The 24481-nt window shown below is 35.5% G+C and overlaps 1 protein-coding gene across 2 annotated transcripts in view; it reads left to right on the forward strand.

Moving 5' to 3' along the window:
• Positions 1-23423, forward strand: part of LOC149771953 (SAGA-associated factor 29-like) — a 37861-nt gene extending 14438 nt beyond the window's left edge. For both annotated transcript variants that reach the window (XM_089948048.1, XM_089948049.1), the window contains exons 5-10: positions 2931-2995; positions 4560-4662; positions 5337-5522; positions 6735-6828; positions 16441-16509; positions 22448-23423. In XM_089948048.1, coding sequence (XP_089804174.1) covers positions 2931-2995; positions 4560-4662; positions 5337-5522; positions 6735-6828; positions 16441-16509; positions 22448-22564 — 634 coding nt within the window. In that variant the 3' untranslated portion in view covers positions 22565-23423. The remainder of the gene's footprint in view (positions 1-2930; positions 2996-4559; positions 4663-5336; positions 5523-6734; positions 6829-16440; positions 16510-22447) is intronic.
• The last annotated feature ends 1058 nt before the right edge of the window (positions 23424-24481 follow it).

Genomic DNA, 24481 nt, shown 5'->3' on the forward strand with positions numbered 1-24481 from the left:
CATGAGAACAATCATTTTTTAAATTAATTAGATGTAAACTAGTCAAGCACAATTAAAAGAAAATGTCTTGGTTCATAAAAAAAATATTTAGGGCAATGTCAGATATTTGGAATGAATGCCAATTATTGAATTTATTCCTTACAGTTTTATTGGGCAGTAATATATAAATAGTTTGATGTTGTATTATGTATTAGATACTTTCCATAGACTAGAGCACCCTTTAGGTCACTAAATGTTTTCTTTTTGGTGCCTTTTTCTCCTTTTCACATGGGATGTTGCTTTTAATTAACTCTGCAACCCTTGCAAAAAAATAACTGATGTGCTTATTTAGGTAAAGTGCTAATTACATTCAGATGTGCATTTTAATGAATTTTTTATTTCACTTTCATATGTTATGGAGTTATTCACCTTTTTCCATTGATGTAACATTTTCACTACAGCATATCCTTGTAATAAGCAAAGCTCAGGAACCATTGCATGCATTTTGATGCAGTTTTGTGCATACTTTGTCACACATACTGAGATTTGCTACTTATGCTTTTTCAACTTTAGTTATAGCCGATCCACTCATAAACCAGGGGAGCTTTTGCACTGGATTTTCATCTGGATATGATTAGCATGAGTTTGTTTTTGCCGCTCTTACTAAACTGCTTGGACAACCAAACTTTACAGACATATATCACATTGTCTAGTTTGTCCAGAATGAAAATGGCATCTCTTGGACATCCATTTAAAACTTGAGTTCTTTCTATTGTTCCTAATAAGATAGTCATATTTTCATGGGGATGTTACTAAAAGACTTTTGTTGGTCGTAAATGAAAATGGCACCAATCTGACATCCAGTATGACTGCAGTGGTAGTCATTTGGAAAATCTTGTTATTATTTTTCCTTCTAAATGTATGATTCTATTAACATTAGTTTTTGTTTCTTAATGACTGCTTGTGATGTCTGGTTGATCCTAAGTGAAAGTGAAGTTGATCTGGCTTCCAGTATGGCCCTCATGGTGGTCATTTTAAAAATGTAGTTATCACTACACCACATGAATAGATGTTCACATTTTGGCTTTCACTAAAACATTTCTTATGATGTCCAGTTGAACTTAAATGAATGTCTAATATCATGATGGCTTTTAAAAAAGCTTGTTATCAATACTTCTATACAGATTTTGTTGTTGGATTTTAACTAGAACATGCTTTTGGATATTTAGTTGGTATAAATGGAAATGCTGCTGATCTGATTTTCATTATTGTTTTATGCTGATCTGATTTTCATTAATGCTTTTAGCTGATCTGAGTTTCAATACTGCTTTCTGCTGATCTGATTTTCAATATTGCTTTCTGCTGATGATTTTCAGTATTGATTTCAGCTGGTCAGATGTTCAATATTGCTTTATACTGACCTGATTTTCAACATTGCATTATGCTGATTTGATTTTTAATATTGATTTCTGCTAATTTGAATTTGAATATTGCTTTCTACTGATCTGATTTTCAATATTGGATCTTGGTGACCTGATTGTCAATATTGATTTCTGCTGATTTGATTTTCGTATTGCTTGATGCTGATCTGATTTTCAATATTGGATTTTTGTGACCTGATTTTCATCATTGCTTTGTGCTGATTTGATTTTCAATATTGGCTTGATGCTGATCTGATTTTCAATTTCACTTTCTGCTGATTTGATTTTCAGTATTGCTTTATGCTGATCTGAATTTCAGTATTGCTTTATGCTGATTTGATTTTCGGTATTGCTTTATGCTGATCTGACTTTCAATATTGCTTTATGCTGATTTGATTTTTAATATTGCTTTATGCTAATCTGACTTTCAATTTGCTTTATGCTAATCTGATTTTCAATTAGCTTTATGCTGATCTGATTTTCAATATTGCTTTATGCTAATCTGACTTTCAATTTGCTTTATGCTAATCTGATTTTCAATTAGCTTTATGCTGATCTGATTTTCAATATTGCTTTATGCTGAACTGATTTTCAATATTGCTTTATGCTGATCTGATTTTCAATATTGCTTTATGCTGATCTGATTTTCAATATTGCTTTATGCTGATCTGATTTTCAATATTGCTTTATACTGATCTGATTTTCAATATTGCTTTATGCTGATCTGATTTTCAATATTGCTTTATACTGATCTGATTTTCAATTAGCTTTATGCTGATCTGATTTTCAATATTGCTTTATGCTGATCTGATTTCAGTATTGCTTTATACTGATCTGATTTTCAGTTTTGTTTGATGCTGATGTAATTTTCAATTTTGCTTGATGCTGATCTGATTTTCAATATTGCTTGATGCTGATCTAATTTTCAATATTGCTTTATGCTGTTCTGATTTTCAATATTGCTTTATGCTGTTTTGATTTTCAATATTACTTTGTGCTTATCTGATTTTCAGTATTGCTTTATACTGATATGATTTTCATTATTGCTTTCTGCTGATCTGAGTTTCAATACTGCTTTCTGCTGAACTGATTTTCAGTATTGCTTTCTGCTGATGATTTTCAAGATTGATTTCTGCTGATCTGATTTTCAATATTGCTTTCTGCTGTTGATTTTCAGTATTGCTTTTTGCTGATCTGATTTTCAGTATTGCTTTCTGCTGATGAATTTCAGTATTGCTTTCTGATCTGGTATTCAGTATTGCTTTCTATTGATTTCTGTTGATCATATGTTCAGTATTGCTTTATACTGACCTGATTTTCAATATTGCTTAATGCTGATCTGATTTTCATTATTGCTTTATGCTGATCTGATTTTCAATATTGCTTTATGCTGATCTGATTTTCAGTATTGCTTTCTTTGTTTTTGTCTGAATGAAATTTATTGGATTGATATTTTGGGATCTTATTTTCTTCTTTTGTCTGTAACCAAGATACACTAAATGTCATTGTTTTTTCCATTTGAAATTTCAGGTTGTTGAGAAAGGCATTAGACAAAATAACAGAAGTTAAGGCAATAAGAGAGAACAGAAGACTAGGTATGATATTATATTTTTTTTAAAATTATGCTTTGTTCTCCTTTACTAAGATATGTCAAAATGAAAAAAAATATGCAATTAATTGTAGTGAATTCAGTTTTTCCAAGTCACTGAGCTACACCATACATGTATTGTGATGTTCATCTTTCTCCTTTGCCTTAAATATGAATTTCACCTGTTTCTAATAATAAGAAATTTGGCAATTCATTTTCAGCATAATATATACTATCATGATGGTGTGCATATATATATATATATATATATATATATATATATATATATATATATATGTATATATATATTTCATTCAGTTGCTGGAAAGATGTCATTTGGTCCACAGTTTACACAAAATGTTAAAGTATAACTAAGTTTATTGGTGAATATGGCCAACACAAAATACTGTACAGTTGTTACCATGCTTTATTACCTTGTAGGATCATTTTATTTTACAACAATCGATTGGAAATGAAAAAAATGTAATTTCAGGAATTAATACACTTGATTTTTAAATATTCTCACATATGAGAGACCCAACTTGGAAGTCAGACTTGATTGCAGACTGCATTGACCCAGATATGTCACTGCATAGAAGTCAGACCCAGTTGCAGACTGCAGTGACCCAGATCTGTCACTGCGTAGAAGTCAGACCCATTTTCAGACTATATTGACCCAGATCTGTCATCATATAATGTGCCAGCAGGTATAGGTAAATGCGCTTTGTCAAGGATAATCAGTAGAATAAACAATATAGACCCTGATATGGGTGTATGTTGTTTGCAGTTGGACTCGACTTGTAAGCAAGTATATACAGTACATATTAACACTGAGCTAGGATGTTGTATTTGACAGCTGTACTTATATTTTGTCCATTCTTGAAATAGTTTATGACGAAGCTGGATATTACAGGTTGCAAAAATATCTCCATCTAATAGTAGATTCAGTTTGTTACAGATATCTCCCTCTTGTTGTAGATTCAAATCGTCTCAGATGTCTTCCTCTTGTTGTAGATTCAAATCTCTTAAATGTCTCCCTCTTGTTATAAATTCAAATCATCTCAAATGTCTCTGTCTTGTTGTAGATTCAAATCATCTCAAATGTCTCCCTCTTGTAGATTCAAATTGTCTCAGATGTCTCCTTGTTGTAGATTCAAATCATCTCAAATGTCTCCCTCTTGTTGTAGATTAAAATTGTCTCAAACGTCTCCCTCTTGTTGTAGATTCAGATCGTCTCAAATGTCTCCCTCTTGTAGATTCAGATCATCTCAAATGTCTCCCTCTTGTAGATTCAGATCATCTCAAATGTCTCCCTCTTGTTTTAGATTCAAATCGTCTCAAATGTCTCCCTCTGGTTGTAGATTCAGACCATCTCAAATGTCTCCCTCTTGTTGTAGATTCAAATTGTCTCAAATGTCTCCCTCTTGTAGATTCAAATTGTCTCAAATGTCTCCCTCTTGTTGCAGTTTCAGATCGTCTCAAATGTCTCCCTCTTGTTGTAGATTTAGATCGTCTTAAATGTCTCCCTCTTGTTGTAGATTCAGATCGTCTCAAATGTCTCCCTCTTGTAGATTCAGATCGTCCAAAGCCTATCATGAGGAGAGGGGTACTGATGTCCATGTTACAGCAGAATGCAGTCACTCTCCCACTGTGGGTCAGTAAACCAGGGGAAAGGTAAAGGCAGCAGTGTTCTTCAAAATGACTATTTTCTTTATGTATAATATGTGTTACATGTGGATAATATATTTTCTGTTCTGTAATGCACAGGCCGTGTTTGTTCAAATAATCTTATCCAAAATTAGTCACATAATTCACAAAATTTACCATCTGTACTCATAGAAAGGATGTACAGGAGGTATCTTTTTTAAATGATTTGTGAATGTAGCATGGTATTTTAACAGCTGAACATCAAATTATGAGAGAGTGAAATACACACACACAAAAAAACTATGATGCCATTTTAATGTTATAACTCTCTTTGTAATATAGATCTAAACAAGATGACGTGTTTAATTTTATCTACAGAAAGTTTCTGCTCTGTTAAGATTTGAGGGTGATGGTCATTTTACCATTGCAGATACAATGAAGCTTGTTCCTGAAAGGCATCCATCTAGAGGAGGCTTTGGTCTCTGTACAAAGGTGACTGTTAGATAGAAGTTTATTTCCACTCCAGTTTGGTGTCAGAGACATTGAAGGGTTGCTTAAGACAGGTGACTGCATAATTGAAGAGAATTTTAAGGCAGGTTTAGCTTCATGCCTTGGCTGTGCTTACACTGGAAAGACTTAATATACCTCTGATACTTAATAAAAATATAGTATGGTTATCCCCATGTTTTCTTGTATTACAGACCACCTCCCTTGTGTGGAGCAGTGGCAGCAGACAACAACTATGTAGCAAAGCCAGGGGACAAAGTAGCAGCTCGAGTTCAGTCCTTGGATGGTGAAGAGAATTGGATTCTGGCTGAGGTAGTTACATTCAATACCAGTACAAACAAGTATGAAGTGGACGACATTGATGCTGAAGAGGGCAAAGAGTAAGACACATTGAATTTATCATAGTACAGTATAAATACCTGGATTCTTATATTATAGTACCAGTTTCAAGGTGTTTAATAAATGTAATTTTGTGATATTAAAACGGAATGTCTACTGCATGATACCCCATTGCTAGACATCACTCTAAACTGCCACACTGCAGACATCGTAGCAGTGTGACTGAAAAATTGTTAAACCTATGTTAACAATCCTAATCACACACACACACACACACACACAGAGCGAAACAATCACAAAAGAATTTGAACATTTAGGTTCCACCTTTTGATTCAAAAACACATTTGATCTTGGGCAGCTACATTTGATTCCAATATTATTTAAACCCAGTTTGTGAAAATGATTATTTTAAGCAGACATTATTTGCGTGAAATGCTGTAACCTTATTACATCAGTACTCAGTTACCTAATTCCCAAGTAATTCAACCCACTTTTATATAACTCACTGAGTTTGGACAGATGAAACTGTCAGGTAGTGTAAGTTGAAGCAAAATGATATAAATTATGATTTTGTTTTCAACATACTTACCAGTGTTCTGCACAAAAATTGTATAGAGTTAATGGAAGTAGATTAAATCTCCAGCTAATTGCACTCTACATACTCTGTATGACTTCTAATTTGATTGTTGCCTGATTTACCCTAAGACTGCCACCAGTTTTTGACGTCTTGATTTATGCTTTTGTCTTGAAAAAACTCTGTCCAAATTGAACTTACTATATACCTACCTACTGAATAAGAAAAATGTGTTAGAATATCAGAGTTAGGATGATTTACTACTACTGTAGTCACAAAAGCCAAGACTTTTCTTCATAGTTTTTCATGTTAATGGTTTGAAACAGTCACTAAATCCAGGACCAGTGTTTGATGTTTTTTGTTGTTGTCATGTTCATGGTTTGTAACAGTTGTTAAATCCATGACTTTTGTTTATTGGGTTTTTCATGTTCATGGTTTGCAACACTCACTAAATCCATGATCATTGTTTGTTGGGTTTTTCAAGTTTATGGTTTGCAACACACTAAATCCATGACCACTGTTTGTTGGGTTTTTCACTTTCTTCAGTGTTTGTAACATTCATAATTTTTAACATTTTTATTTTGGACCTGCCCTGTTCATAGTTTGTAGCAGCAACAGAATCCAGGATAAATGGTATCCCTTGAAGGATAGTGAATTTACATTTTGTTCTTTGCTCTAGGCGGCATACTCTAAGCAAGAGAAGAGTCGTCCCTCTACCAATATGGAAGGCCAACCCAGAGACAGATCCAGAAGCTTTGTTTTCCAAAGAATCAGTATGTCCTTCCTCAGTTTTCTTATCTAAATGTAGAACATTTTGTTGAAAATTGCTGTTACAAATATATATTATCAAGCAAATTATCATAAACAATTATATTTCTCATGCTACTTATTGTACAAGTCATTATCTGCAGTAATCTGTCTCTATATTCTTTCTGTATAACAGACAATGTAGGATCCAAATGAATTGCTGATCCTATGTTTACTTAGAAGAAAACTGCATCTGATAGGAATATTGTTTCCAGTTAGCATCTGTTTTTGATAAACCAGTTATTTCCAGTTGGTGTGACACTTCAGCCAGCCAGTGCTGCAAATTTTCTGGTTGCTTTTAGATTAGACACATGTCATCTTCATTTTGCCAACAAAAACTGAGTAGTATGAACTCAACGCTTTTATCTAAATTGTATTTATGCTGAAAAGACACTTTGTTTAATGTTGTTAGCATATGGCATTAACTGCAATTGCACTGAAAACTGAGAGAAAGAGAAATCTACACTTGAAATTACATTTTATGTTTACATAGACCTTGAAAGCTAACAATTCCACATTGTTTTATTTAAATACTCATTTTTTTTATTATTTATTTGTTTGACAAGTGAACATGTTCATGGATGCATCTTTAAAAATAAGGATAAATAAGTAATGAGTAATGTTTTTTTCCCCTGTACCATGGATACACAAAACATTTAGTAGTTGTGGTGTGAATCTCATTATCAAAAAGTCTTAAGTGTGACCCTGACAATTGGTGGAGGAAGTATTCCAGAGAGTTAACTAACCATTCAGTTCAAATAGATACTAATCCATATTTCAGTTTCTGTCATGTGTTACCATTATTGTACCTTATGTCTAGTTTGTTACCATTTAGTTTAAGCATAAATATTCTAAGCAACTCTTTGATGCAGTTTTATCTTTTGCAATTCTGTCTCTTCCACTCAATATTTAGTATGCTCATGCAAAGTTTGATAAAATTTTCAAGCAGTATTAGTTTTTTTTCCATCATAAATACAGCTTAGAAAGACACATGGTAGAGTTTCAGAGTTTGTAATGCCCAAGAGATTGATTTAAAAGTTACTGCAGTCTGTATTGAGTGATTCTAATTAGTTGGGACAAACTTTCTGGGAAATGCACAAGCTTGCTCGAAACTAATGTTTCTCTCAGAGGGTGTCTCCCTTAAATGGGGTGTTTGCCCATATAATATTTCCTAATCTGGCCATATAGGCAAGAGATGGCTTGCTTGACCAAAAAGGGTCAGAGATGGCTCACCTTGTCATCACCTGGTCACCAGGGCAAGAAGTTGTATGGTATGGCTTTTTGTCTGTCATGCATTGTCCATTTTTTCAGCATCTTCTCAAAAAACCATTTGCCCAATTTAAGAGTTCCATTTAGCCCCAAAATAGTAAAATGAAAGAGAAAATTTAGATTTTTAGAAGTCAGTGCTGAGAGTTGATGCTAGTTGTGTCAGACTAGTACAGTATAGAGTAAAACACAAATGACTGCCATGATGTCAACTCTGATCTGTTGGCACATAATTCACTATTGCTAGTCTGTGTGGTTCACATAGAATCATCAGAATAAAAACAGGACATATCCTGATATGCATGCACATGAACCAGACTTGAATGTCATTTGACCTGTATGTCATTTCTAGTAGCATGATCATATATCTGGGAAATACAGCATTGAAACAGATTTCATTTTTTTAATACTTTACCCCATCTTAATACCTTAGGAGAACTACTTCTACATCATAAATCCTGACCTCCCAAATTGAAATTTTAGCTAAAAAGAGTTAAAAATGTATCTGTCCTCTTAGTTGGTGTTTGGGCAGAGTGATCTCCCCTTGATACAGGGATTGGCAGCAAAACCCATCAATATCCCATTTGCTACTTCTGCTCATGCTGAGAAGCATGCTCTCACTATAAGAGACCACGCAAAAGCCAGAATCAACATTGATACCAGTTGAAGGAGTTATCACTTCACAAATAATGTATATTTCATCTATATTGCCAATTTGCCTTTCTTTCTATCTCAACAAAGTTCTGCCTTTATGGGTTTAGAAACACCTTGTCGTCTTTACACATTTAATTGTACTTTGTTGTTGTAAGGATTAACGTCATTTTTCAGTACAAGAAAGGCTATACATGGTGGCCAGTATAAATGGTGGAGGAAGAACCTGGGAAAACCCCGGAAAGAACCACCAACCCAGGAAAAGCTACTGGCAAACTTTCTCACATACCCGCATTGGCCAAACACAGAACTCGAAACCACGCAGACAGAGGTGAGATGTCAATGATCCATAATGGTGAGCGCTTTAGACAACTCGTGGCCCCTTGGACTTGGGTACTTGCACAGGTAGCCTATGCAACTTCAGAAATAAGTTCGGGCTCTACTTTTAATTATGTTAATGTGCAAGTCCCTGAGACCTATTGTAAACTCTTAATATATGTATAGTTCCACAATGACGGGCTACATATGGGTGAGTTTTCTCTGCTGACACATTTAGTGTCTGGATGCCATCTTCATTGCATTTACCTGTACAGGTCATCCTTGAACTTATCACAGTTAGTATGGTGAATTATTTTGGTAAAATAAGTCTGCTATATTCCAGGTAATGCTATAAGGCATAGCTTTGCACATATTTTGTGTTCAATAATAAGAGACAAGTTCAGAGCTGTGCTAGAGTTATACATTCTGCTTTATTTGTCTTACAGATTAGACCATGGGCAAAGCACAGAAATGCACAACTAAGGATGCAGACACTATAAGCTTAAAACTGACATGTCTTCAGTGCAGGAATTTTTGGTGGATAAGGGAGATAAATCAGCAAAGGGTTCTCCAGTTACAAAACACTGGAAATCTACATGACCAGGGACAGCCCCAGCACCTATGCAACCTCAGGACTCCTCATTGCTGGCAGTACTTTTAAGGCCTCCCTCCTCAGGGTTCCAATCTACAGCTCTTGAGGATAAGCAGCAAGCGAATGAACCAAACAAAGTATTCTTTCGCTCCACTGATACACAGACCGGTCACATGGATCGGACATCCCATAACCTATCCCATCATTATGATTTGGATGACATCCTCCCACCTGACATAGTCTATTTGTTTTGATTGGCCTAGGCCTTCTACAAGGAATCTTCAGGGACAAATACCTAAACACAATAAGTTCCCGGAAATCAATCTCTCGTCCAGTCTGTTGAACCTAGCTTACAAGCAGTTATGGAGACCAGTTTAACCCACACATGGCCTCACTCACTGCACTCTCCATTTATGATGCCAAACCTAGTACCTGCTACCTCTCAATTCTCTCAACCCTTGGTACAATAGAAGGGACTCTGTATTTGGTGACCAATTGGAAATCACAATTTTTATTTCAGGGCACAACAAGTTTACACTCTTGACCAGCTCCTTCAATCATGCAACAGCCTCATTTCATGCAAGCAGACATGATTATGCCTGCTCTCAGCATCCTTCTCTTCTGGATTTCACTATATTATGGGAAGACTCAGCCTTCAGAGCTTCCATTGAAGAAGTTTTCCATCCTTTTGCCTCCAGTGTTCTGCTGGCCACCTCCTTCCTTATGAACTGCTTGAACCAGGGCTCCAGCATCTGCTGATCTTATCACAAAAAAGGAAGAATCCAATTTCAAATTACTTATGCATTCGGGTATAGTAGCTGTGGGCTGGCTCCATGTTGGACTTGATATCAATGGCTCTGTTCCAACAGGCAGAACAGAGCTCATCACTTCTTACTTCACATTTCACGGTACATGCATCAGAGTCTGTCTCTGGAAGGGCTTGGGTTTTAAACAGAGCTGCTCAACATATTTTAGCCAATGCCGTCACAGTAGCTGTGAAATGTATAATTGGCAGAAAGAGATATACTGCTCTCCACCTTCCTTTAAGATCATCATAAGACCAAGGTATGATCATAACTGTTATCCTCTAATCTACTTTTTAATGGCCAGATCGATAAAGTATGCAAAGAAGCCACTAAGAAGCTGAATTTTTTCCCCACCTTTTAACCGCAATACTGATACAGGGATGTTTTGAGAAACCAATAAAGAAATCAGGGGACACGTCTCTAGCTCAAACCTCAGACCAGTTATCCTGTTGTAGTTCCTCACATTGAAACAATGGCTCTCGTAAGAGCCAAAGTGTGACAAAAGAGCTAGCAATTGCTTACACTAAAGTTTCTCTTCATGACCAGCACCATTTCTAACAAATGACATCATCTCCACACTGCCTTCCCACTGATTATGGTAGGAGTAAGGCTTCAATTTCTTTGCTGCTCGATGGGACAAGATTTGACATGATGATCATTGGAACCAACAAGTGGACTCTGCATCACTTTCAAGACATCTCTTTCCAAAATTCCATCAGCTACAAACATTCAAACAGACCGATTCAAAACCATCACCTTGCAGCAAGAAATTAATGACCCTCTTCAGAAAAGGGTAGTAGAAATCATTCTAATAATAAATTTCCTGAGATTTAATTCCAGACTTTTCTTTGTGTCAAAGTCAAATGGCACTCCGCTCCCTGTCATCGACTTAAACACCTTTAATCAATTCATTCATGCTCATTGCTTCTTGATGGAAACACCATGTACATTTTAAACGCCGCTCAAAAGGGAGACTTTGCATTCACCTTGGACTTAAAAGATGCATATCTTACCTCCTTATTCACAAGACTTCCAGGAAGTTCATGTGATTTGCCCACAATGGCACCACTTATCTATTCCGAGCATTCCCATCAGTCCCTAGGTCTTCACTTGTCTGATGAACTGTGTTATGGCTCATGTCCAGACCATCTTATCTATTCTGAGCACTCCCATCAGTCCCTGGGTCTTTTCTTGTCAGATGAACTGTGTTATGGCTCGTGTCCGGACCATCTCCAAAGTGGTGTCAAGTTATCTGGTCAGCATTCTGCAAAAACATCAGATGAGTTATATATTAGGACATGATGTTATAACCCTTGTTACACTGCTTAAAACCTGGTTTCCTCATCATCAAGGACAAATCCGACTTAAAACCATCTCAACTATTTGTATCAGGACCATGATGTCTTCATTGTTCTTGAAGGAATCTCTCTCCACACAGGAATTCCTTCACCTTCTAGGCTTGCTCATCATCCTTGGTCACCTTTTTATGCACCTGTACAAATGATTCCTTTATTCCAATGAGAGGCCAACAGTTTGCCCACTGGACCAACCACTCCCTATTTGCACAATATGAGGTACCATCTGCAGACTTGGAGTGACCTAACTTGACTCACAGAAGGTATACCTGTACAAGCACAACTGCCAGAGATCACAATCTGTGTGGATGCAAGTACAGGAGGCTGGTGTCACACCTACTACCATTTTTTTTTTCGGAAGTCAATGGAAGATGGTCTCCCCAGGACCAGCATCGACCTATCAATATCCTCAGAATGAAGGCCATTTTGGAAGTCTTTCACTGGTGACAGGAATATTTAATTGAAATGGGAGTCCTCCTATCTAACAACTCAACAGTAGTGACTTATCTCAAACCTCAAGGCAGACTGGGGAAGTCCTTTGCATACTGGTGTGGGACTTTCTAAAGTGGTGTCATCAACAACAAATCCATGTCTGTCATATTCCTGGACATTTAAACATAATAGCAGATTCTTTGTCTCGGGACAGTCAGTTTATTCAGATGGAATATTCTCCATCCCTTGGTTTTAGCTTAGATATGCACCCAATGGGATGGAATGGCCTGAATGCATATGCCTACCCTCCAAATGTCACCTCATCCTCATTGCACAAATCGGATTGGAGAAGTCATGTGATTATAGACCTCATCAATCTCACAGCGGAAATTCCACAGAAAATAGAGAATTTCATCAAACAGCCACAATGACAGTTGTTTCACACCCAAGCCAGACCTACTGCACATCTGGATCATATGAAAAAAGTTTTGGAAACAAACAGATCCCTCAACCATGGAGAGAATCACTCAAGCAAGAAGGCTATCCACTCTGAAACCTTATGAAGCAAATGGAAGTTTTTACACAGTGGTGTACACAAAACACATTATACCACTACAGGCATATACCTAAAATAGCTAACTTCCTCCTCTGGTTCTTCAGTGAGAAAAAGTTAACACCAGATACAATCAAATGTTTGATGTGGTATCTTAAAAAGATTACACTTATTTTTACCTCTCAAACAGGCACAGGATGATATAACAGCACAGACCCTTTCATCCTGGATTAAATGGGTTATTGCTCTTCATGTCAAGAAATAACAACAACTTAAATTTGTTATGCATTTCGGCTGATAAGGTCAGAGCAGTTGCCAGAAGCATCACTTTTGACTAGAGGTGTTCTTTGATATTATCCATGGCATGATATAGAGACCGGAGTCCACATTCCCCAGTTTTACATCAGAAGATCTTTCATCCCAAAGGAATCATCTTAATCTGGTGAGACCTATAATCATGTCGCAACAGGTCACCTTTCTGGGTTGTTCGACAGCTTCATGAGACATGGCATCATTACTTTTGTTGGATTTGTGGTAGGGTACATTTTCTGCTCATTGGAGTTTTCTCCATTCAGGATACCTAGAAGCTGCCTCACATACCTTATTGGACTGGATATGACATCTCATGGGGAAGATGTACCTCCTTCAACCTCTTACTATTCTTCTAAGGCATTATGAGTGAGTAACATGTTTAAAAAAGAAACTAATTTTTTCCAGGACAATGTTTCTTCACAAATACTTATGATTATGAAAACAAACCCATACACCTTCCTGCAGTTATCCACATAGAGAGCATGCCTTATGCTCCAGCAGTAACTGAGATGGTTTTTGCCACAATCCCTATATCAAGTGGAGATTACTCTGCCCAACCGCCACTTAGGTGGGCAGATAACTTTTAGCTCTTTTAAGCTAAATGTTCTATCTGGGGACAGATGGATTTGTAAGGTATTATTAGTTCTCCTTAGGTATTATGATTGGGTAAGTATTCACGAAGAAACATTTTTTACTAGAAAGAATTAGTTTCTCCAATACTCATCCAGAGGGATACAGCGATTAACTGACACTGAGAGGTACACAGTGGAGTAAGGTAGCTAACAATATCACAAACACATGGTGTTCGTTTAATACTGGCTTAGAGGGATATTGGCAGTTAAACAGAAATTCACATGATGATATGCAAAGCTGGGAAAGACTTGAAACTTGTTTAGATATTTACTTTGGTTTGATTTCTGCATCAATGACATGCACATTGAGAGCATCATATTTTATCAAATCTGTGAAATTTACGCAGTATTTTGTGCCAGTAGGAACTCTGACTTCAACCAAAATTGATAGACAGCATCCTGCAATGAATGATTTTTAAATTTGTATATATATTTTGTAGATTTGCCATTAGATACAGTCACAGTTATGAAAGGTATTGTTACTAAAAAAGAGAAAAGAACTTTTAACAAAAGTTCACCAAATTTGACACTAAACATTCTTGGTTAGCACCCTTAAAAAAATAGATACGGGTGGTGTGATTCTGTGATCAAATATGGCTGCTGTTAAAATAAATAGAGAAAACTTCAGATGACTTGTTTTGGAATGCCACTGAACAGCATTCGACCAGATTTACATTAAGCATCCTTATAATTGTTTTACATATAATGTTGATCTACCATCATTTTTAAATATAGTAAAACCTTTTAAACAGTTTTTTCTCTAAACCCTTTGAACAGAAATTGGCAATTTGACAGAAAACATCCTGGCATGGACACTTTAAATCTTTTTCCATTGCTGATGATCCACCATTAAGTGTGGTCACTGTTATTACAAATTAGAAATCCCATAAAATGACTGAACTGAATTTGACCAAATTTGAATCAAAGCACCCTGTTATGGAGGCCTTTGAAAATTATACAGTTGTCTTTTAGCCTAAAGTATGGCTGGTGTGGATAACATAGGAAAACCTTACAAAGAATTCTTTTCACAAACACTGAATAGAATTGACCATATTTAACAGAAAGCATCCTGGAATGGCGGCTTTTTATTTTGTACAAATTATACTGGTCTGTCATTAAATATGAACACCATAATTGAAAATGAAGACAAAATTAATTTAGGCAACTTCGCAAAACCAATGGACAGAATTTGAGTAAATTTTATTGAAAGCATCCTGGCAAAATTATACCCATCTGTGCCTAAAATAGTCATTGTTTCTAAAATTAGAAAAACATAAAAACGGCATCTTCTCAAAAACTAATGAAAACAATCGAGCCAAATTTGACAGAAAGCATCTTTTCATAGGTTCTTTTAAAATGTGTACAGTTGATATAGATCCACCATCAAATCTGTCCGCTGTTATTAAAAATGGTTAAACCTTTTCAGACAAAATACTATAAATAGCATTCAGTGATGCTGAGTCATATATAAGGCAGTTGTTGTTGTTGTACGGTTTAATGCCATTTTTGGGGCCCTGAATGGCTGAGTGGTCTAAAGCGCTCTCCATTACGGATCACTGCCATCTCACCTCTGCCTGCGTGGGTTCGGGTCTTGGATTCAGCCAATGTTGGTATGTGAGCAAGCTTGCCAGTAGCTTCTTGTGGGTCAGTGGTTCTTTACGGGGTTTTCCTGGGTTCTTCCTCCACCATTAATACTGGCCACCATGTATAGCCTATCATGTGCTGAAAAATGGTGTTAAACACTACAACAACAACAACAACATACAAGGCAGTCAACTGGCACTAAGTGATGCTGAGTCATATACAAATACAAGGCAGTCAACTGGCACTAAGTGATGCCAAGTCATACAAATACAAGGCAGTCAACTGGCACTAAGTGATGCTGAGTCATACAAGTACAAGGCAGTCAACTGGCACTAAGTGATGCTCCCTCATATGCATGGCAGTCAAACAGGTTGCCAAAAATGTAGTTGCTAATGAACATTGAACTGGTTATGTCACATGAATTTTCTTGGAGTTATTGTGACCTTAACCTTTGACATTTTGATTCTGGAAATCAATCAACATGTATATGAATATCCATTCCAATTCTGCTTAAGAGGAATTCTTTAGTTCGATTTTTCTGTTATTCTTCTAAAAGTATGTATCTGTCATTTTCACATTGAATGTGGCATAGCTTGAAAAAGAAAACAAGAGTTGAGGAGAATTGGTTAAGGAACAAATTACACAACGTTACATATCATGTTGATTAGATTAGTTGATAATAAAATTCCCTAAATTAGTTACCAATCAACAAAACAGAACTCTTGATTAATAACATTTTAATTGAAAGAAACATGATTTTAAGTTTGCAAGGGCCGCATTGTTTTGTAATCATTGTTGATCCTACAAAAGCATCCCATGTGCATGTCCAGGCATTATGTCCAGTTTCATTATTGAAGAAATCTTATGGTGGAAATCCTATGGTGAAATGACTTTCCATTCAGTAGGGGTTGCAATAAAAATATTCTTAAAATGGCTGCAGTGATAGCCATATTAGTATATGTGCATTTTGATTTCTGGTAGCTTAGGTAAGTGATCGTAGGCCTACTTGAGCTTCTTGCATTGAATTCATTTATTGAAGAAATTTAAGTGGCATAATTATAAATATTTGTATTTCAGCTTGTCCTAGCACTCTATCCACAAACTACATGTTTCTACAGAGCACTCATCCATGAACCTCCAAAGAGGGTAAGTGATTTAGAATACAGCTTAGGAAATATTTGATTCTGTGGAGGCAGGTATATAGTAATTCTCCTATCTATCTGTCCAGCACAATCTCGAAGTGTAACTGGGATCTGCAGTTTTTGATGGATTGCTGTGAAATTTGGCAAATATTAAGATCATTTTTCTGATGGAGTTATTGCCCTTTTGTCTTCCAGCAGTGTATCATAATCTTGTTAGTTCATCAAATCAAATGCTCCCACTATGTTTCTTATAGCTATTGCTATTTTTGTATTGTAGTTTAATGCAGTGTATGGCAGTCTTGTTACCGCAACAAGATCTGCAGTTTTTGATGAATTGACATAAAGCTTGAATAATAAATATTTGGGTCATCACCTGAAGACATGTATGTCGACTAGTGACATTGCTCTACCATTTGTGTTCATATTATTACCGATTCTGTATCGTAGCATAATAATACAGTATGACACAATTCTTAGCTAAACTGACCTAGAAGATTTTGGTTGATCACCATTAAACTTGGTGTATTAGCATATCAACAAATCCCTAGTTTTTGTTTGAGTTATTGCGCATTGGGTATTGTTGCTTGATCATTTTGTTAGTGGAGTTAGTCTTGCAGATTTTAGTAGATTTACCATGAAATTTGACAGATACTTTGGTCATCTTCTAACAAAAATTATTGCTCCTGCAATTTTGGTTAGAGTTACTGCTCATTTATACCTGCAGCTGAATGCAGTGTATGACTTAATTTTACAAATGCAACTGCAGTTGCAAATTTTAATAGATTGCCGTGAAACTTATTATTTAAGATATGTTTTTAATAATAAGACATCAGAGTATATCAATGGGAGAAAAATTATACCAAGACAGTGGAAATATAACTTTTCACCACAGTGGCGGTGTCACTTTTGGAACTGCGACTTTTCCAATTTAGGAAATATATCAGCCCATATGACCGCTTTGGTGGCCTAGTGGTTAGAGTGTCTGCCTCGGATGCGGGAGGTTGTGGGTTCGATCCCCGACGGAGTCATACCAAAGACTTACAAAAATGGTACTAACAACTCCCTCGCTTGGTGCTCAGCATTAAAAGGTTAATGTTAGGACTGGTCGGCCTGGTGTCAGAATAATATGACTGGGTGGGACATCGTGATTCATGTCTGCAGCATGATGCCCCAGTGCTAGACATCACTATAAACTGCCACATTGCAGACATCGTAGCAATATGACTGAAAAATTGTTAAAGCTACGTTAAAAATCCAAATCACATCACAACACATCACTTCTGCTCTATCCCTCTCTCTTTCTCAGGATGAACAGATATAAAAATGCATCAAGACTGTAGATCCTTAAGTGTATGTTTATTTAATCAGCAAGAAGGTGAGATGACACTAAAAAAAAAGCTAAAGACATTGCAAACAACAAAATGTAGGCTTCTGGTATTAACTTTTTTAATTTGATTTCTATAACAATCCTGCAAGTTATTAGTAACTAAACTTATATGAACTATTATCTCTCGACATTCTGTCACCCATACAGTATTGTATACCTTTTACACTTTATGACAATCACATTTTTAGTAAAATCACCTGGTTAAATTTAGTAGAAAAATTGTTTAAGTAGTGATTCTTACACTGAATACAGCCATCATCATGTTTGAAAATGATGGAAAAATCGGGCATTGATGAGTTGACGGAAACCAAAAAGCAGTGACAATCCAAATTTGGGTGCAGTGTCTGTTGCTGAACTTGACAGATAGCTTGCCAAATGTTCATGCATGAATGCAGAAATGATTAAATAAAGAACCAAAATCTATAAAAGTAAACTCACAATCATTAAAATAATTGGCTTTATGATGTCACACTTTGAAATCTGGGAGATGTGACCACTCTGTGATGTTTCTACAGTACACCTACCTCAACAATGTTCACTGTGTCAATCAGTGCAAGAAATGTGTTAATTGAAAATAAAAAAATCTCTTAAGGTTTATAAAAACTCTTTAGTTTTGTCAAAAATACCCAATTTGAAGCAATATTTGTGCAAGCTAATTTGTAAAATGTTGCTGTCCTAAAATTATTGTAAATTTAAGAGCATCTTTTTATCGATGTAGTAATGCTTCTGTTAATTGCATTGGCACAGAACAGAGAAAAAATACATGCATATTGATGGTTTTGGCCTTAAAAATATATAATAACAAAATCTGTTTTAATTTAATAGATATAAGGAAATATTTCAGTTGTAAAGTGGAAACATTTTGTATTGTCACTTATGGCTTCACCATTCATCCACTTGTGAAATATCTCCTTATATTTACTCAAGAAATGTAGAAATCCTCTATATATTATGGACATCATCAGAAGATACACCAGTGATTGTACCTGCACTGTTTGTATTAGAGTTATGTCCCTTTTTATTATAGCCTCATCTCCATTGTGGGAAATGGGAAAGACAGCTGTGTAATCATGAGAGCAAATTACTCAACATTCTTCTGGTTTAATTTTACAAGGACAGAATTACAATAAAAAAACGAACTTGACTGAACATGAAGTGGCACATTTTTATATTTTTTTTTTCTCTCGCTAAGATTTGTCAGTGACCCTCGTCTTAAATAGTATTCTGTGTCTGTTGAAGTCATTCCGAGTTTTCAGTGACCCTTGTATGTTCATTTCTTAAGTTGTGGTATTTTTCTGTTAACCAAGGGTCATGAGTTCAGTATCTGCCCAAGTTGGCTGCTTCTGTATCCAGAGTAAGGCATTAAGGTCCTTTTCCATGGTTTGATATGACCAAAAATGTGCTTAGTGTTAAAAACCAACCAACAACAATAATTTGGCTTTTTATTGAAACAGTGTGCATTCACATATGAGTTATTATGTTATTAGTGGTCTACATCTGTTGAATTTATGAGAGTGCAAATTATTATATTTTTGATGGTCTATATCTTTTGAGATTAGATGGTATTTATTAGTGTACGAGTGTTTCCATTAATGGCGTTCTATATCAATAGAGAATAGAGTGTATTTATGGGTGTATGGGTTATTATATTAGTGGTGGTCTTATCTGTTGAGATTAAAGGGTATTTTGTTGAAAGTGGTGAAATTGAAATCTTGCTTTCATATTCCCCAAGCTGACCTACATTGTGAAAAATGGAAACATTCTTCTGGAAAAAATCAGTAATTTTTCTTAAAGTCCACAGCAGATAAAGGACTATTAGTGAACAGACTTGTTGCACTTTTAGCTTCTTTTTAGACGTTAATTTAATTAATTTCAAACAAGTAGCTGTGAACCTTATTTCAATCATTTTGCTTTTCAGTTCACACATTGTCTTGTATTTTACTAGTTCTCCAGTAGTCAAACCTGTCAGTAGTGGTCACCCATAGGAAAAGGCCAAACTAACCTTTAAATTTAAATGACCTCTGTATCCTGGCTGACCTTTCATACTATTCTATAACAAATACTATGTACTGAATTATTATTATTACACTATTCTACAAAATTGTAAAATGCATGTATAGCGTTCTCTCTCAGACTCGTGTTCCAGACAAGATAAATGTGTTGTACTCACTTTAATATGACCTGTAAATTAAATTATCACTAACTCCTTAAGAATCGCTGTTCTTAGCTTGTTTCATGTTTCATGCACCTAACGATAATTTCACTACTAAGCCACAACTTTACTTATGACTGAAATAGAAGACTGGCTCTTTCTTCGACCAGTTTGTATAATTAGGCCTTGAGACAGCTGTTCACACTTTTAAAAATATTTGGATTAACTCATTACTCATCTTGCCAAAATCAAAAGACAGTCACCTTAGATAGAAGCGTGTGATAAATTGGGAATGAAAATTACTCTTATCTGGCTTTTCTTAGTAATAAATGAAATGAAACTTCGTCTGCCTTCACATATTTTTTAAATATACTGAATGACCCATGACCACAATGAAATTAACTTTTCATCCAAGATGTTTTTAATTTACAGGCAAGTATATGAAAGGTAAAAAACCTATAACTGGCACAAAAGGCAGCTCCCATTTCAGATATGACAAATGCTTTTCCCACCATCCAGCAAATGAATCGTTTCTACATTTCCCCATATGATTAAAAAATGCCAAATTTTGAATTTGACATATTGATGTCTTCATTTCACAACAACAGTGTGACAGGAGTATGGTGGTCAAGCAAAATATGAAATGTTTATTCACAGATTAACATGATATGTCTTCTTGAAGCAAAAGATTAATTTGTATGCATAGTGCTCAGTCAGTATGCTTTACCAACTGCTTAAAGCAGGGGGCTGACATGTACATCACTTCTATATAGTAAATTGGCTACGGAAAATTAGAATGGCTGTCAAGACCTGGTGACTGCTATATTAAGGTGACTGTTAAGATGGGTTTCATTGTATCTATAATGCAATGCTACTTAGTAAATGTAGCAGACTGTGAAATCTGAAGATCGTTTATAATCATCACACAGGGATGAGATTGTACCTTAATGTATAACTGATCACTTTTAAAAAAATAAAATCAAGCTTGTGTTTCCTAATTTATGCAGGAGTTGAAAACCCAGCTTTACTTTTCATGTTTGTTTTGTATTGAGATACAATTTTCAGTACGTTGGTTAGGGAAGCAACTCTTGCAATGTGCATGTGATTTGGATTTTTAATATAGCTTTAACAATTTTTCAGTCATATCACTATGATGTCTGCAGTGTGGCAGTTTATAGTGATGTCTAGCACTGGGGCATCATACTGCAGATATGTAGCATGATGTCCCACCCAGTCAAATTATCCTGACACCAGGCCAACCAGTCCTAACACTAACCTCTTAATGCTGAGCGCCAAGCGAGGCAGCTATTAGTACCATTTTTATAAGTCTTTGGTATGACTCGGCCAGGGTTTGAACCCATGACCTCCCACATCTGAGGAACTCTTGTAATTACTTAAAGACATGAACCAGACCTGTGAATTGGGATCACTTCATTATTCATGTCTCAGCTTCATCATTAAGTACTGGCAGCTGCCTCAAAAATTGTATACTTTTACAAATTTTAACATTGTAGCCCTTTAAGTTTACAACATTGTTACATTTTATTTGTTTTATTAATGCACTGACTTAGCCTTGAACTTTTAATTATGAGCTGGCAACTTAAAAAGACAAATGAGAATGCTGTTTTAACTTATAATACTTGGCCAGTCAAATTCTCATGTCTGACTTCTTTAAGCCATTAAATGATGACCAGACATGCAGGTTTGATTCCCACCATTCCACTAGACTTGTTTGGCTTCCATGGTATATCCTTGGGCAAAGCACTTTACTTGCCTTGGTATAAGATGACATGTATGGTATTGCTGCACTATAAAATCCCACCCCCCCATACCAGTCATGTCTGACTTTGTATAACATACTATAAAATGCACCCTCCACCACCATACCAGTCATGTCTTTGTATAACATACTATAAAATGCACCCTCTCCCACCATACCAGTCATGTCTTTGTATAACATTACTATAAAATGCACCCTCTCCCACCATACCAGTCATGTCTGACTTTGTATAACATACTATAAATTGCACCCTCTCCCACCATACCAGTCATGTCTGACTTTGTATAACATACTATAAAATGCACCCTCTCCCACCATACCAGTCATGTCTGACTTTGTATAACATACTGTAAAATGCACCCTCTCCCACCATACCAGTCATGTCTTTGTATAACATACTATAAAATGCACCCTCTCCCACCATACCAGTCATGTCTTTGTATAACATACCATAAAATGCACCCTCTCCCACCATACCAGTCATGTCTAACTTTGTATAACATACCTTAAAATGCACCCTCTCCCACCATACCAGTCATGTCTGACTTTGTATAACATACCTTAAAATGCACCCTCCACCACCATACCAGTCATGTCTAACTTTATATAACATACTTTTTCAGCCTCAAGATGATTACTCAGTCCTATTTGAGGATACATCCTACCCCAGTGGTTATTCCCCACCCCTAATGGTGGCACAAAGATATGTCATTATGTGTAAAGAGGACAAGAAGAAATGAGCTCAAGTATACCATTGGTGCATGGCTATTTTCTACTAAAAGACTATTACAAGTTTTAGATATCCATTCTTGGATGTGTAGGCACCTGTGCCTCTAGCAAACATTGCAGAGGTCCTGTAGATTTTCTACTTAGTCATATATATTTCAGCAAAACACAACATCAGGTGAATTCCAGTTGTCCGTGTGTATATCTACAGTAACAGGCTACATGCATGTAAATCAAGAAAGGAAATGTAATAATAAGATTTTTATGACCTGATTTATATTAACTACTTTTTGCTCATCAAATGCTTGCTAAGTTTGTGATAATTTATAAACATAAGTCATTTGTTGATTATTATGTAGCAGTATATTATTCATAGAGTCCAAAACAGGTCCAATATAGTCCGGTAAAACCCCAAAATGGGTCCAATATAGTACAGTAGAATAAAAAATCAGGTCCAGTATAGTCCAGTAGAAACCAAAAGCAGATTCTGAACATTTTGTTCATTATGGATCTTGATCATTAAACAGTACCTTAATTTATATGCTATTGTCATGATGCACAGCATTCATTGTGTACATTTTATAAATGATGAATCATAATAAAACAAAAATGTACATGGTCATTATTATATGTGTGTGTATGTGTGTGTGTGTACATATGTTATTGTACAAGGCCATTACTGTCATAGTTGTATATCCGAGTGCTGTACATTTGCATTTTCATTGCCAGAGAGTTCCAGAGTTATTTCCTACATGTAATATTTTTGCTTCTCACAAATATCAGTAGAGCTATTGAGACTGCTGTTGATACAGATATACATCTATGGGTATGACATTTTTACTTGCAAATAAAAACTATATTTAGGCTTTACAAGTAATTGTTTACTTTATTTTATCAAGGCCTTTAGTAACAACATTTGCAAACTAGATAGAATAATTAACAGGTATAAAGAAAGGTAGTTTTCTCACTTGGTTTTGTTTAAAGGAATCCAGAATATTTCTTGCCCAGACATGCTTTAAAAAGTCTTTTGACTGAATTTAGATGAAACTAAGACAGTCAAGTCTTTTCCCATCAAGCCTGCATTTAACTGAAGCTAAGACAGTCATGACTTTTATCATCAAGCCTGCATTTAATTGATGGTAAGACATAGTCTTGACTTTTCCAATCAAGCCTGCATTTAATTGATGGTAAGACATAGTCTTGACTTTTCCAATCAAACACCAATGTTTATCCACTGGCAAGACACAATTTTATGACTTGTTCATCAATAATATCCTTATTATGTTAAAAATTCTTTGTAAAAGTTGTGCAAGTCATATACGGGAAGGGTCCATCATAACATGGGTAAAGTCAGGACTGTGCATTTCAAGGAATAGTTATTTTTCTTCCTCACAGCTCTAATTAAGCCATTTATTTGCATGTTTTACACAAATTGATTTTTAAAAACACCCCCAAATAACAAAGTTATTTTTAAATGCATTCACATTATGCAAAATATTCCATTTTAAGCAGTTATTCCAGTGTTGTAAATATATTAATCCTGCAGTAAGCACAGTCCATATTTTATTATGGTACATTTGATTGATATAAACTACACTTTCAAGTCATGTTCTGGATGTTCTGTTTTAAATGACAGTACTTGATCACTGCAAGAACACTCACCTCAGATAGTCATGTGATCAAATGCAAATTGGACACTATACTGTTTTAAACTTTCTTGAAGGCATTATTAACATCTTGAGGATTAAGACTCGGTCACAGAGTACAACCCAGAATTTGCACAATATCACACCAAATTTCGCAAAATGCAAGTAGTTCCAAAAGAACAAGAAATTTGTTTAAAAATCTTACCTAAAATTTTGCTTACACTATTATATTGTCTTATGATGAGGGTACATTACTACTTATCCTATCATCTTGTCTTGTGGTCA

The sequence above is a fragment of the Sinohyriopsis cumingii genome, unplaced genomic scaffold (genome assembly GCF_028554795.1).
Source record: "Sinohyriopsis cumingii isolate HCF-2022 unplaced genomic scaffold, ASM2855479v2 utg001554l, whole genome shotgun sequence".
Classification (NCBI taxonomy): Eukaryota; Metazoa; Mollusca; class Bivalvia; order Unionida; family Unionidae; genus Sinohyriopsis; species Sinohyriopsis cumingii.